At 39.8% G+C, this 15,194-nt stretch overlaps 1 protein-coding gene across 2 annotated transcripts in view; it reads right to left on the reverse strand.

Moving 5' to 3' along the window:
* ATP7B (ATPase copper transporting beta) overlaps positions 1 to 11,697 on the reverse strand; it is a 40,239-nt gene extending 28,542 nt beyond the window's left edge. Inside the window, exon 1 of one of the 2 annotated variants that reach the window (XM_074815759.1) lies at positions 11,608 to 11,697. In XM_074815759.1, coding sequence (XP_074671860.1) covers positions 11,608 to 11,658 — 51 coding nt within the window. In that variant the 5' untranslated portion in view covers positions 11,659 to 11,697. Of the gene's footprint in view, positions 1 to 1,943; positions 1,979 to 11,607 lie in introns of those variants that run through there. The other variant, XM_074815758.1, reaches the window with a different exon arrangement.
* Between the last annotated feature and the right edge of the window lie 3,497 nt (positions 11,698 to 15,194).

The raw sequence follows: 15,194 nt of genomic DNA on the forward strand, positions 1-15,194 counted from the left end.
ATGCTCATCCACAAATGCCGGACCTCACTGAAACTCTCACCCAGTGTCTTCGAAGGTTTTGGGCTGCTCTCCTCCCCATACATCCACAGGCTGAAACCAGCTATCATACTCTTGCCTTCAAGCACACAACTGCCAAGAATTATCTTATCTGTGTCGAGGTTCTACCTTTCCTGCTTCATTCTTTCACAACCCGCTGATTCATGGCTTTGGATTCAGGCAGGCAGTAACACACAATCAAAAAGCCACATACTATTAATTAAATGCTTCAGATGCTTTCCCAGTTTGTTACAGGCAGTCAGTGAACAACAAAAGGAGGACAGAGCAGCCTCAGGAACATCAAAGGTCCCAAGTCTTCAATTTCATGCCTGTAACAGCAGCACTTTTGAGTGAGCAGAAATTCAACCCTCATCCTCCTTAACAAATTTCAGTACAACCTGTCCATCCATCTTGTTAGCGCATATTGTTTAAATCTATTAGATCTTAACTAGCTGTTCTTCCTTCCCTCTTCCCCCAAGCTTAGTGAAGATTAACAAATCTCAGTAACTACTATTTTCAGTAACTGCTTGTAACACAACCTGTTATTTTTCAAACAGTTCCTGAGTCTTAAACAAGGGAAAAGCCACCCTCTCCACCTGGATATAAAGATTCAAAGAAAATATTACTTTAAAGCAGCCTTTATGGTGCTTTTGTTTTCAAAACACTAAGTTAGTTGCCCTAATGCTTCTGCCAAGGGACTCCTATTCCCCATCTGGGAACAGGTTTCTCTAACAGCACAGACAATGGGGAAAGATTTAGGCAGTTGCAGCTAGTCTTACTGAAATGATATGTACACTGTAGTTAACAAACCTTAGAGACCTTAACAGGTACTTTTAAATTAAAGAGAGCTATGTGAACCATGCTTGGTTTAGTGGGAAAGGGGAAAGACTTGTTGTAAATGGATTGTTTCTAATTTAGAATTAAAACAAAGCAAAACACTTTGTGATGTTCTTAATGGCTCCAGTACAAGCAATGCGTACATCCCAGTGAACTGAATACAGAAAAGATATACTTTGGTAGAACAAAGTCATTGATTAATTATTTTTTTCTAGCAATCATTTACAATATAAAAAGTAATCTGAGGCAGAAAAGCCTTCAGGTATATTTGGTCTGTCCTGGCTCTTACTTCATTCCTGTCTGACACTAATTATTTAAGCCATTCTAAGCATATGCAGTTTCAAAGGACACAAAATTTGTTCTAAGAGTTTCTTTTCCTTAAATATTCACAATATTCACTGATCCAAACTACATTACTGTAATTAACATACCTTTTAAATAGCAAAAACTCTTTTTAAAATAAACCTCATCATGTTTTTATCAGCATTGACCTTTGTAAGCCTCTTCTCCACAAGTCAATCTCCAAAAAATACCATAGCTATATAAAATACAGAATTAAAACATAATAATAATAATAATGGTGCCACAGATGTATTATCAAGAACTTTCACTAGCATCCACTTAGTAGTTATAAATAAACTACTTACCTACAGTTAGGACCTTTTAATGTTTCTGAAATTTCTATTATTCCAGAGAATAACCTGGTACAAGCTGCTGTCAAACTACTCAAGCAATTGCAATTCAAAAGGAAATATACTAATATGTTTCCTTAAGTAAGAATCATCACTCTATATTATTAGAGGTGGAGCTGAAAAATGCTCATTAGTTACTACAGCATAACTCATCATTAACACCTGCTTTCAAAGATTACTTTCAGAGGATCTCCAGAGGACTTTGCATTTGTGTACTGCTTGTTATGGGGCAGGCATTCATTACTGGGGATTGAGACAATTTAGATAAAGAAGGTTTAACCTTCTTTAATATACAACCCACGTCCAATATGCTTTGTTCTGAATTCTCCAGTTCAGAAACACCTCTTCCCCTCCCAACACGCACACCAGCTCACTGACCTGTCTTTCAACTGTATTGACTTCTGGCATTCCCATGGAGTAACTCTGCAAAAGTTTCTCTTCTTTCTGCAAGTTACTGCTTGCTTTTACCGGAGATCCTGTGTTGGACTTTTCACCGATAATCAGTAGTTCAGGCACATCATGAGCTGCCTGTTGCTGTTGCTTACGAATAGACACCAGGGTTATGTTTTTGTTGTTTAAAGTAGCTAAGCAGGACAGTTCCCTTTTCATTTTATTGTCCAGTTTTCTCTCCATTATCTTTCTGGGCTTTAAATATTGCAATGCCAAAGGAAAGCCTTGTGAGAGCAGTTATTTGGTGTCTTACTCTTTCAGCTACATTCACAACGGCTTGAAGAGTTCTGCCTGTCTGATCAATGTGCTCATTAGGCATTCATCACGAAATCCCCGAGGTAACCTGTGATCCTTGTGTACACTGCTCGCTGCACTCAGCTACCTGCTTTCCCCGCCAGTTTAACTGCTTCCCACCAATTGGCATCCCTTGTGCTTACCCAACGGCATTCAGCACTCCTAATCTTTGCACTCGGCGTCGCAGCGAGCTCAGCCAAGGCTGCCTTTCACAAGCTACTCAAACATGACCTGTGTGCAGCAAGCCAGTGCATAATTAACTCAGCCAGCCAGGCTTTAGCTCCTTGTGGCCATGCGCATAATCACAGCTCCTACAAAGGGCAATGCTATCGCATTTCCTTCGTCTATGAAATTATGAGGGATTTCTTGGATAAAATGTGGTCCCTTCTAACATGGAAAATGTGCCTTTGATTATATTGTTAGAGAAGATTCCTAGACTGAAGGTCTTTCACTCATTTAGGGCACGAGAACATTCTTTCTTTGTTTCAAAAGGGGAAAATAAAAGAGTACAACATTTATACTTTTTAAAATGTGCCTCTTTACTAAATAACAAACAAGCAAACAAAATTAAACCAGCAATTAGTGCCAGAAAGTAAAGGGGGAAAAAAATTATATTCCCTTTGGGAAACTCAGTTCCCCTTAAATCCTCTGGGCAACTACAGGAACATCAAATTTAGACAGCCATACATATGACAGGTACCACCACTAGAAGTGCTTTGAGCCAAGCCTGAAGAGATTTCTCTGGGATTGCCTGCAGCACATTCACAGCACTGTGCTGACTTGGTGAGTGGGATATTTATTTCCCTAAGCCCACAGTAGTGCAGTCCACTTCTGAAGAAACCCCTGAACAGGGACACCTAAAGAATGGCCATGCAGGGAATTTGTATAACATAGTTGATGTGTCATCAATTCACACCCTCCCTGGTTATGCAGTGACCTCACTGCCCAGGCAAGCCTTAAAGTAATTGTTTTACCTTTAATAAGAATCTCTTGGACTTGTTGAAAAAAGTCACCAAATTTACTCTTATGCAGAGGTTAACATGGGTCAAAATCTCAGCATATCTCTGTGACATCACAAAAACCTGAGGGAATAGATGACAGCCACTCCACCTGTCTGACAGGACAAATTCAGATTCTTTTTACTTCTAAAAGCAGCAGTACATCCCTCACACCCCCTCCACAAAGACAGAGGTCCAGAAAGCCACCATGCGGGAAATTAGCATCCTGGCTTGTCTTCCTGTCATAACTTCCCCACAAAGAGAAATCCTCTGCTCTGCTCACACCATCCAGTTCTTGACTCCAGAGTTAAGAACCATCTTTGGAAAAAACAAGGTCTTCTGCCAATGAAGTGAAACTCAAAATACTGTTGTAGCACTGTTTTGTATCATTGTCTTAATATACAAGATTTGTGATAATATTAAACTTAAAATAAAAGGTTATTTTGAAAGATTTTTGAGAAATGGCCCTTCTAAAGAGTATTACTACAAAGAGGAAGGCATCTGTGTTTGTTCTGTATTTATCAATGAAATCAATTAAAATACACCTGACTTCAGCTGGAAAACTTTTCTGAAAAAGAAAACTATGTTAAAGGTGAAATCTTTTCAGGAATAACTGATTTTAACTGATTTTGGAACAAGCAATTGAAAAATCATACAATTTGACTTACTTGAAAACATTTCAGTACAAAATACAAAAGCTATATCTACATACTAAATATATATATATAAAGTTAAAAACTGGTTTTTGTCTTTCTAAAACAAAACAGTTATCTGATCCCAAATCAAAGATATTCAGAAATTCAGCTCTGTGTCCTAATTCCAAATAATGTAAATTTTGAATTCTAGATTGTCTTAGGGAAGAGAATTCAAGATTCTGGCCAGCTCTGAAGTATATACTTGATCCACTCATTTCTGACAGTATCTTTACTATTAAAAATATCCCAAACCCTACCTAGCACCTTTCTACAAGTAACTAATATTAATGAAATTATCGTGTGATGAAACATACTGTAAAAACAAGTTGTTTTTTTTATTTCTTCATTTCAGGTTCACTGGCAAAGCTCAATTTAGGCTGACAGATAGTAAGCATCTCCTCTCTGATTCCCCTCAATCATCATTTTTTTCCCCAACTCCTGAGCAACTATAAGGTAAAAGTCTGTTTGTTTCTAAAAGCAGTGGAGACAAATTCTTATATTGTCCTTTGTCTTCAGCGGAGTCCTGAATACTTATTTGGAGGTAGAGAAGAAACACATGAGGTTGTGCTTTGAACACTTTCAGTTTACAAGATATTTATCCACATTAAAAATAATTATTTGGCTGGAGAAGTTTGCTATAATTCTTCAGACAAAAGGGGCATAAAGATGTATTTCAACCAGTCTAGCTGATTTAAAATACCTAGTTTAGCTGCAGACTCAAGCAGGTGACAATGGCAAATGAAACCTGTGCAGCTGACTGAGTTCTGAGAAGCTCTTGGAGAAGAGGTACCATTCATGAAGCAGAAACTGCTGAGCATCTGATAAAACCAAACATTTTCCATTTACCTTGATACACCAGACTGAAAGCTCAGAGGTCCTGCTCCATCCCAACAACTCCACAACTCTCTTATGTTCAGGAGGCAGTTCAGGAAGGGATCCAAATGTAGGCACCTCAAGGGTGGCAACGTCTGCCAGGGGAGCCAGGCAGCTGCTTGCAAGTTAACTGCTGCGATTGCCTGCTGCTGAACTCCAACAGACTGCTACTGGTTTACAAATTATTTTCCCCATTCTAGCTCAATTAATTGCCCCTTTAGAGTTGATGTTAAATGTGTTAGCTGCAAATTGAGGGTGAGCAGTTTAGTTAAGGCTGAAATAAGAAAGGCAATGTTGCCTGTTTCATCTGATAACAGTATCATTCCCTGGTTCAGGCTTGATTTTGCACAGTTTAGGAGTTTCACCAGGAAGATTCACTCAGGTTTGGTAGCATGAGATTTAGATGGCAAATGGAAAATATGCCTACTGCCTTCACAGCTCTCTGCTCGTGTCAGGCAGAGATGTTTGCATTTTCGTGTCAGAAAATGCAGAACATCCCAAGAAAATTAAATCCGTTTGATTTAAAGCCTCGAGAGCTGGTAAAACAAGAGTTTTCCCCTTTACATTACCTGCTACTGTAAGAGAATATGATAAACACACAAGAACTATGTGTTTTCAGGTAAATTATGTTTGCTGGGTGCATTCATCCCTGGCTTTATAGGATGTTCTGGTGTTCACCTAATCCTTCTGGCTCCTTGCCCAAAGGAAGCATTTTAAAATAGTCTTAACAATGGCTTGAAAGATGAGACACTTGGATTCAAGGAAAAAAATGGGGGCCTAGAGGTAAGGGGGTCATATTGCATTGATGTGGCAATAAGAGAAGAATAATTATAAAAGGAACTGGTTCAGATATGTGCACACCATGTCAATGTAAAGAGGGACATATTAGTATTAATACATCACTCTAGAAATCCTGCCTTTGAGTGTTGTTTTCCTACTCTCCTCCTCAGACATCATTTTAAACCACTGAAATACAATCCATCCTGAGACAATGATATGAGGCTAAAACCCAAGCAATTTCACATTTGACAGTATTTTGAGTTCTTTTTAAGTTGTCTTCAGGATGCAGTCAGCTAAATTTTTTTATTTTTTTCCCCCATCATAACAGAGTTAGACTGACTTTGGTTTTTACACATACAATGCAACTGCAGGAACTGGAGTTTCAAGAAAAAAAAATGGGGAGGGGGCGGGGCTAGAAGGCAAAGTATTGCAAAGCTCCTAATAACATCACAAACAACAGTGTTACCAGTGCTGGTAATTTACAGTTATCAACAACTTGTTAACAACATTGTTTGGGGGGGAACCTGTAAAACACCCAGCCCTTGTGTGAAACAACTGTTTTCCTCTGTCAGTGTCCTCTTTAAACCAAAAGAGATCTAGTTAGTAAAGGTACGCAATTTTTCTTCAGGCAAAACCCTGTGCTTGCTCAGCAGTCATTTTTCAGTCCTATGAAGCAACACAAACCCCACGTTTCCCCCATGAAGTCAATCAGTTGCAGCTGAAAGTTCAGTGGAAGCTTGGTCAGATTCATGGTACATAACTATGTCCTTGACTTCTCCAAACTGTCATACTTATTACAGAAAATAAATTAAAAAAAAAAAAAAAAAGGCCATACCTTTTTAGCATTGAAGATGCAACAAAAATTCCTCTTTACCTACATTTGCTCTCAGTTTTGAGCCATGAAATCAGAAAGGTAACTGGCTACAGTCCTAAGAAAAGTGGCAGCCATCAGATACACAAGCATTTCTATAGCATGAATGGCATACATATATCTTTCAACAGATGAAGAAGCATGATCATAAGTAACATTCTTTCTTATACTATAAGAAAAATAACTCTGAAATACAAGGAATCAAATTCCTACCTGCCATGAATAAAATTGTTTAAGAGTTGATGACCTCATTTCAAATCAAATCAGCTCAGACTTTGGCTTCAGTTTTTCAGGAAGCAGACTCAATCTTCTCTAAATATTTAAAAAAGGTTTGTTTGCTCTAAACCAGCAAAACTCAAAAGAGTATCTCTTTTGTAACAGGGCCCCAAAACGCATACTAATTTTTTTCATTCCACGGCTTCTAATATGATTGCAAATTGTGTGGACTTGGTACTTTGTCTGCTTTTAGCAGTGTTGATTTCATTATGGTAATTTCTGTTATCTGTCAATTTATACTACAGGAATTTGTTTTCAAGTGCCTGGAAACTACCAGGCTGATCATATTAGCACAGGAAAAGACACACCTTTTGGGTCAGGGTTTAAGTGCAAAGAACAATTGCAATCTGCATGAATTAATTAGAGTCCAGATTTCCAGTAAAGTTCATTTACTAGCAGTGAAGAAGGCTGGCAGAACTCGGGCAGTGCCACAACAAAAACAGTATTTTCACTTCTGTGTTTCCAACTTAAATTTTCTGATGTTGTCCATGCTTTGCTCTTGCTCAGAGCTGGTTTTCACTTGTAAAGTTTGAGCAAGTTCCATACAGAGAAAAAGGACCTACATTTTACCCATCTTAACTGCAGTATTTAAAGTATAACTCGAGAATGAGTAATATTACAAAAGTAACTATTTTTAAAGGCAAATTTGAGAAGAAAAAGTCCTATACCCGTGAACTATATCAGTCGTTGCGAAAGATCATAGCTTTTGCCATCTACATTTGCTATCCACATTTAGAAATAAGACTCAAGTTCTTAATTCGAGTTTTGTTTTGTAAATTCCTTAGTATTTTATGTGTTTTTAAAAAAATATCTTTCACACTGGTTTTGAATAAATAAAGTGGTCTCTGAATTGTGATTTAAGTAAATGGGAAGACTGATTTTTATTCTTCTTCCAAAGTAAGCTGCTGTTTACCCTGTAGAAGGCAAACTATTAGCAAACCCTAAGATACCTTGCCAAACCTGAAATTATTTTTTTCCCTATACAGATCAGAAAAGTAAGCCTGTATATTAAGTGACATTCATATATATAATATATAACCTCTAAACTGTCCCTGACTGTAGAGTCCACACCATTTAAATTTACTATTAGTCCCTTGCCAGCACTTGTTTGAAATCATTCTTGTTGTCTTGTTTGACAGCCAGAGAGATATTTCACTTTGATGAGACACCTGACACTATGTAAATAACATAAAGCTCATCATATTTGTAAAACATGTATAAAAAGAAAAAAAAAAAAAAAAAAGGAACATAACTCTGATTTAAGCCTGTATTTCTGGTTCTATGGCCAATGTTTAATCTCAAGTCAAACTGCTCAGTCTCTGAATAAAAGGTTATTTCATCCCATTTCATTTACATACACCACAATCAACCTCATTACAAGAAAAAAAAAAAAAAAAGACAAAACAGCATCTTGTGTTTGCATTGCAGATGCCATGTCTAAAATACAAACATACTGCCTTTGTTAGGACAGGCTAGATATGTAAAGGCAAGCCCAAATTCAGTTTCTCTTAACAGTTGTTTCTGGCTATCTTATCCTGGCAGAAACCACCTCTACACAGAAAGAGAGGAGTTTCCAGCAATTCCCAAATCCCTGAGAAAGCTTGATAGCAGCACTCCTCACCACAGGACCTGGGCTCCTCTAGCACAGAGTCCTGAGCAAAGTCCATCTTCTTTCCTGGTGTTCCAGGCAAAACTGCCTGGGAAGTAGGGTTTCCACTTTCTACATCATCCGTTTGGTTCTTTTACTCCTTTTTTTCCCCTCTCTTCCTGTGGACTGGTTGCAGTTACTGGGTAGAAAAAGGCACCAGGGTGTTAGGGCCCTCTCTGTGATCTCACCCTCACAGAGGGTAAGCTCAGGTGACCACATGGCCACGGGGGCTGAGCCACAGCCTAGCTGGGCTGGTAGAAAGGCCCTTCTCACCCATCCTCCACTACTTGCTCTTTTGGGCTCTGCCACATGATGCCAAGACAAGGCTAGTGCCCTCTCGTGAGCAAACAAACTGGGGCACTGCTCACACACCACTGACCTTGGCATCACTGTACTCATAGTGAGACTGAAGGGTCCAGTTGTTCAGCAGCAGGGGCCTCCCAAACTACAGCGCTGCACTTAGGCAGGTTTTTCTTTCTGATTTGGAGATGGATGAAGATCTGCCAGTTCTCTGGGTGACTCCCTCTGCCACAGTAGGCAAGAAGTGAGGAGGGAAACCTCTGATGAGGACACTACAGGCGCAGGAGGTAGAGGCTTTGCTGTTCCCAGTTGTCAGAGGTCCAAACTGTAATGTATGTGAGCTGCTGTTTACCTAACATTTTTCTACAAAAATCCTGTTAATTATTTGCTCTTCAGGGCTAGGAACTATTACAGTACTGCCCTGTCCAGGTCTAGCATCTCACATGAACTCTCAGGCAAGAACCACAGGCAGGAAGGTGCCAGTTTCTATCAGCGGACAAAACATACTTCCAATTGACCATGAAAAGTAGAGCTTGCCTGGATAGAGCCATACTAATTCATTGCAGAGGCTTACAGAAACTGAGTGGAGAAATGAAAAATAAAAATGAAAACATATTTGCTGTTATTTTTTTCTGCTGGAATACCTGATGATAATTCCCTATCACATCAAATAACACCAGCAGCCTACAACAAGTAGTGGGGAAGAATTCAGGTGGAAATGTCAGAACTAAAGGAACAGTCAGGGATGAAAGTATCAACACAGGTAACTCTGCTACTAATTTTACGAAATCTCTTCCATACAAACAGGTGCTTCGAGAAACATCTAAGAGAAATGGCAATACAGAGTAAACCTCTTTCTGTTTACAAGTATTTTTATCTGAAACATTTAACATCTGGATTGAAATATGCAGTTACATTCTGCTTTCAAATGCAGATGGATTTTCTCAGGTTGTTTTCTGTGGCATGCATACTAGCTCATCATGACTCCAACTCACTGTAAAAATAGTGTTTGTTTATTGCATGAGCACCCAGAGGAAGCTGGAGACATTTGACTCCTAAAGAAACTAAAAAGTTTTCCAACAGTGAAATGGAGGGTTTTTTCAGCTCTCGGCAATCCTGTCCTTTCCAGAGTTCACCTCAGTCTGTTCTCCAGACAAAGAATGTTTCTTCCAAGGAAACATTTAGTCAAAACTGATGCATTCTGCAGCTCAGTATAAAAGAAGGTAACCATCCTGAGAGTTGCTGAGCAACCTTCTGAGATTTATTAACTGCCCTCAATTCCTGGGAAGCAGAAATGCTAATCCATGGAAAGTCAGGCTCGGTTCATTTATCATTCCCTCCTGGTACCTCTGCTTGTTGAAAGAAAAGGTAGTGCAGCAGGGAACTACTTTTAAGCAGCCCTAGTTCACCCCCCAGAAGAGCATATTTGATTGAATCTACCCCACGGGAAAATCACCGACCTTTCAAGCTTTCTTCATCCCCAGAATAGAAATAAGTCAGAAGAGGTGATGAGGCACAGTGCCTGCATCTCTCATGTCTGGACTAGCCAAACAATCTCCTTCAATAATTGTAACTCCCTCTGTCCTGCTCCACAGACAGCTTCTGGCTCCTTTCTCTTTCCTGAGCAGTGCCAAGGAGCCAGACGCGAGCACAGAATACAAATCCTGCCTCATCCCGGCTTCATGTGAAACAAATTAGGTTTTCATCCAAATAGCACTCTCCCTTGCTTCCTGAAACAGGCAGAGAAGCACACACAAACACATGTGCACAAATGCACCCTGAACAAGTTAGTGCAGGGTGTTTCTTTTTCAATATGTGAACCCTTTAAAGTCTGACGATGGAGGTGCCTATCTCAGTAAAATTTTCACACTGTGAAGTTTTGCAGCTTCCTGAGCAGTTTCATAGTTGATTTAAGCAGATGTTAAGGTACTACTGTAAAAGAGGTGGTCCTTCATGACCCTCTTTGTGTCCTGATTAGGTGCAGAGGGCCATAGAGACCTTAGTATCTGCGTAAGGGAGAAGGAAAAGCACAAAGGGTTTGAGTCTGCTATCACAGACACTCAAAAATCACAAACTTGCAGCTGAAAAAGCTGGGATTTAAGGTGACTCTACATGTTATTTTGCAAGCTCAGTGATATTATCAGTAGGGATACATCATTTGCCATCCCATTTCTGCCTGTGCTCTGAGTTGCTTGGATATAGTTCCTTCACCCACCCTAAAAAATGGCAGACACTTTGCTTTTTCCTGCTGATAACTGTTTAGGAGAACTGACAGAAGAGTCCATGGGAGGTTAAAACACTGGCACAATATACAGGATTAAACTGCAACAGTGGAACTGATTTATTTTCCCACATGGTCCTTGTCCCACCGGGACAACTTGTGTGAAAATAATCTTCTGTTAATCAAAAGCTATAGGTTCGACCTGATTAAGTTGCCTGGTGATACAAATAAACATGGTTTATAGGAGGTCTTGCAAAAATTCTGTGTAGATTGAAGCTGCTTAATTCTTCACTGCTTCTGCCAAAAAAAGGGGCAGCTTTTGCTCACAGATACATGGTGTGAGCACCCATGCCCTAGAACATCTAGTAAAGTTGATAATATTAAAAAAATTTAGTAGAATTGCTTGTATTTAGCAACTTCAGTATTACAACATATCAGTAAAAAAAACCCATAGTGTTTTGCCCCAGATATATGAGTGCAACAATTTATTTCCAGTACTTGTTTTTTGGTTCGCAAATATTTAGTACACAACTGGTGCAACTTTATTTCTGCCTCCTGTTACTATGCAATGAAGAACAAATGTACTGTAACATTTAATAGCCTATCACAAGACACATGCAAAAACGAAAAACTTACTGTGTATATGAATGATCTAAGATTCCTTCTGCTAAAAACAGTCCCAGGCATTTTGGTAGCAAAGACAGCAGCCCTGAATGGGAGACTCAGTGCTACACAGTGCATGTTTCTGAAAGAAAGTAACTAACTGTACAAGAAAGTATAAAAGACCACATGACTGTCATATGAATACCCTTACACAATATTAATCCAGTTTCTTTGTGTTATGACTTGCTAGTGTTTTTATCTTACCAAGTTACTCCTATGTGGAGTACTCGGCAAGAATGAGTTACAAAAATATACTTTAAAACTGTCTCAAATGCCTTGCAGACTTATGGAGAACACACTGTGAGTGGATTCTGCTATTTGTTCTGAATACCACTCACTTCAGAAGGCCTGTCTGCATGGATTTTCCTTCAGAGTAAGGACCTTAATAAGGAGAGCAATTAAAACAGGACAAAAATGCTTACAGAGGCAGCAAAAGATTAAAAACTTGGTACGTCTCTGGGAAGGTGAAAACAAAGCTGACTTCATGACAAGACTGGTTCAATTTTGTTGGCATGTCAGCCACATGGAATTTCTACAGACAAGGTTTTTAATAGCGTTCTCACTGCTGGAGTGGGAACACCACAGAGAGCTCAGCGCTGCTCTTGCTGAAGTTATTGTCAATACCCTAAATGCATGCATACAATATCGTCTGCTACATATGCGTTAAGTTGGGGAAGTTGTTAAGTGGTGACAACTCAATTAGACTGTGTTGGACATTCGCATAGTAAAGGTATCCCTTGCAGTCTGTAAGGCTGTCTGCAACACAGTCTTCCTATTGCTCACAGCAAAGCTGAATATCCTTTGATTAAAGAAAAGTTAACAAAAGAACTTTGAAAGTATTAATATGTCTGTTTTTTAATTACCACTAGAGGCACTAAGAAAAAATAAAACAACTAAGATGATAAAGGCACTGGAGCATCTCTCCTATGAGGAAAGGCTGAGAGAGCTGGGACTGTTCAGCCTATAAAACACTCAGGGAGGATCTCGTTAATGTGTATAAATACCTGAAGGGAGGGTGCAAAGAGGATGGAGCCAGGCTCTATCAGTGGTGCCCAGTGACAGGACCAGAGGCAATAAGCACAAACTGAAACACGAGAGGTTCCCTGTGAACATCAGGAAACATTTTTTCACTGTGAGGGTGACCAAGTACTGGAACAGGCTGCCCAGGGAGGTTGTGGAGTCTCCATCTTTGGAGATATTCAAAACTCATCTGGACATGGTCCTGGGCAACTGGCTGTAGATGACCCAGCTTGGGCACGGGGGTTGGACCAGATGGCCTCCAGAGGTCCCTGCCAACCTCAAGCATTCTGTGATTTTGTGAACTATAAATTATTACAGTGGAGAAAACTATTTGATACTCCCACCATCACACAGATTTCTCCCTACAACAAGCAAGTGAACACTGCTTCCAAAATAAAAATAGCCTTCCATGAAGACAGTCTGAGGTGACTACAAAACACATAGGAAGAACTGCAGAAGAAACAGGGACCATCAAATGAAACATCTTCTGACTGAAAAGTCAGGTCTGAGAAATTTGTGACAGGAGTGGTAAAGGTTTAAAAATTATCATTTGAACTTATGTGACAGTTTATGTCTGTAGCAACTTATGTAGGCTTTGGAAAAAAAAACCCCACACATCTAAACTAGTCAGAGATGCACTAGCAGATGCACTGCAGCTTTTCTTCACATCCTTTTCTACCTAGTCTGGTTGTTTTGTGAAGAACTCTTCCCCCCCCCCCCCATCCTTAGGTAAGGATCTGGAAAAGTTATCCAGATCCAGAATGTCTATCTGTTTATGCAGATGCTTTATTACAATGTGCCTGAGCTACAACTTATAGGTCATATGCAGCCTGCAAAAACATCCTGTTTCTTGGCTTACTCCACTCAAGAAATGAGTGCAGGTGGTAAAGAAAGGGCCACGAAGCTTAAAAAAAAAAAGGAATAGAAATCAGACTGGGTTGCTCCTACAGAAACAATTCCTCTGGTCTATCTGTTGTTTGCCGTGGGAGCGAAAGCAAGACAAGAACAGTATTTATGAATTGTACTCCCAAAAACAACTCCCCCAGTTTGCTGTCAGGAGGATGATTATGGGACTGTATATGCTGTGTAACACTAACGCTGGACAGTCAATCTGCATTCATGCAAAAATTTCAACATTTCAGGGAAGTGCCAGACCTACGTCTCACAGTGGCTGTGCTGTGCATGCAGAGTACGCCTGCCTGTACAGCTAGTTGACTCAAGTCTGAGGCTCACCCTGCCGGAAAGTTCATGCACTGCAAATACAGTGCCACGAGGCAGCTGTTCCATTGTGACTGTGCAAATCAGTCTTTCTTACAGCTGCCAAACGCAGAGACATAGGCATTCGTTAATAGGAGATTTGGGGAACTTCAAGAAATTGATTAGGTGGTTTCAGGAGAAGCAAAATATTTTGCTGGGCTTAAGCTAAAATGTATTTCTGACTCTTAGGACTGACACCCTGAATAAAGTGTAAGACTCGTGCTGGAAGTTTCATGGGTTAAATCCTGATTTCAGTACAGCTAACCCTGCAATGAGCCTTGACTGGAAAGAACAAGTTGTACTCTTCTAGCCACAGGAAGCCAAAGGCTTTTCTGAGTACTTTTGCTATATCATTTACCGAACAGAGAGCTGAATCTAAACACAAAACGCTGCATCTGCCATTTATGGCCCAGACAACTCAAAAGCCAGGTATGTAGGTGTCTTCCTTATGAATTATTCTTCTTGCTTCCTGGAGCTCTTCAGCATTACTTAAGTCTCATTTTAATTAAGCCATGGCTAACCTGTGATCTTTCAGCTTCATAAAGATTCATACCTTCCAAGGGAGTGGCCATAAGCTCCTTTTCAAGTCAGTGGGGAGACACACAAATTTCATCATCTAAAATAGACAGGACTTCTTGTTACCTAGAAGAACCGTGTCTCTTCTCTGAACCCAGGCAATTATCTTCAAATGTTGACATTGCAAGAGAGGTGTCTTGAGTTGAGAGATGTGAATCCAGCAAAGGTGTCTTCTGCAAATATCCCACATGCTTCTCAGGCAACTGCTCTGCCAGGGAAGAGGAAAAGGATTAAGGAAGAGAAACCAATGTCTGTGGCACCCTACTTACGAGAACTGTTGGTTCAGAAACGAAATGTTAAGTCATGATTGCCTCCCAACAGAATTCTTCCAATTTATCTACTTACATAAGGGCAGAGATGCCCTGGTAAAACCTATAGTCAGTGGTATTTAGAACAGTGAAGAGATTTAAATAAAAACACCAGTAAAATAACCAATAAACTTCTAACTTTGAGTGCCTGGCACATTTCCAGTTCCATTCCCACATGGTGAGTCCTCGTAAGTGGAAAACTCAATACAGGCAGGTCAGAATCAAATAACCATTACTTAAGCTGTCCCACTACAGTAGAGACTTTGTGTCTCTGCTTCAGGCTATAGCAACGGCCAAATAAACTAACGATTCAGCATTTTCCAACCAGCACTCTTCTGATGAGGATGACACAGGATGACCTTCATAAACATCCCTAATAACTTCAAGATCTCAGAATGC

Source organism: Strix aluco, chromosome 2 (assembly GCF_031877795.1).
Source record: "Strix aluco isolate bStrAlu1 chromosome 2, bStrAlu1.hap1, whole genome shotgun sequence".
NCBI classification, from domain to species: Eukaryota; Metazoa; Chordata; class Aves; order Strigiformes; family Strigidae; genus Strix; species Strix aluco.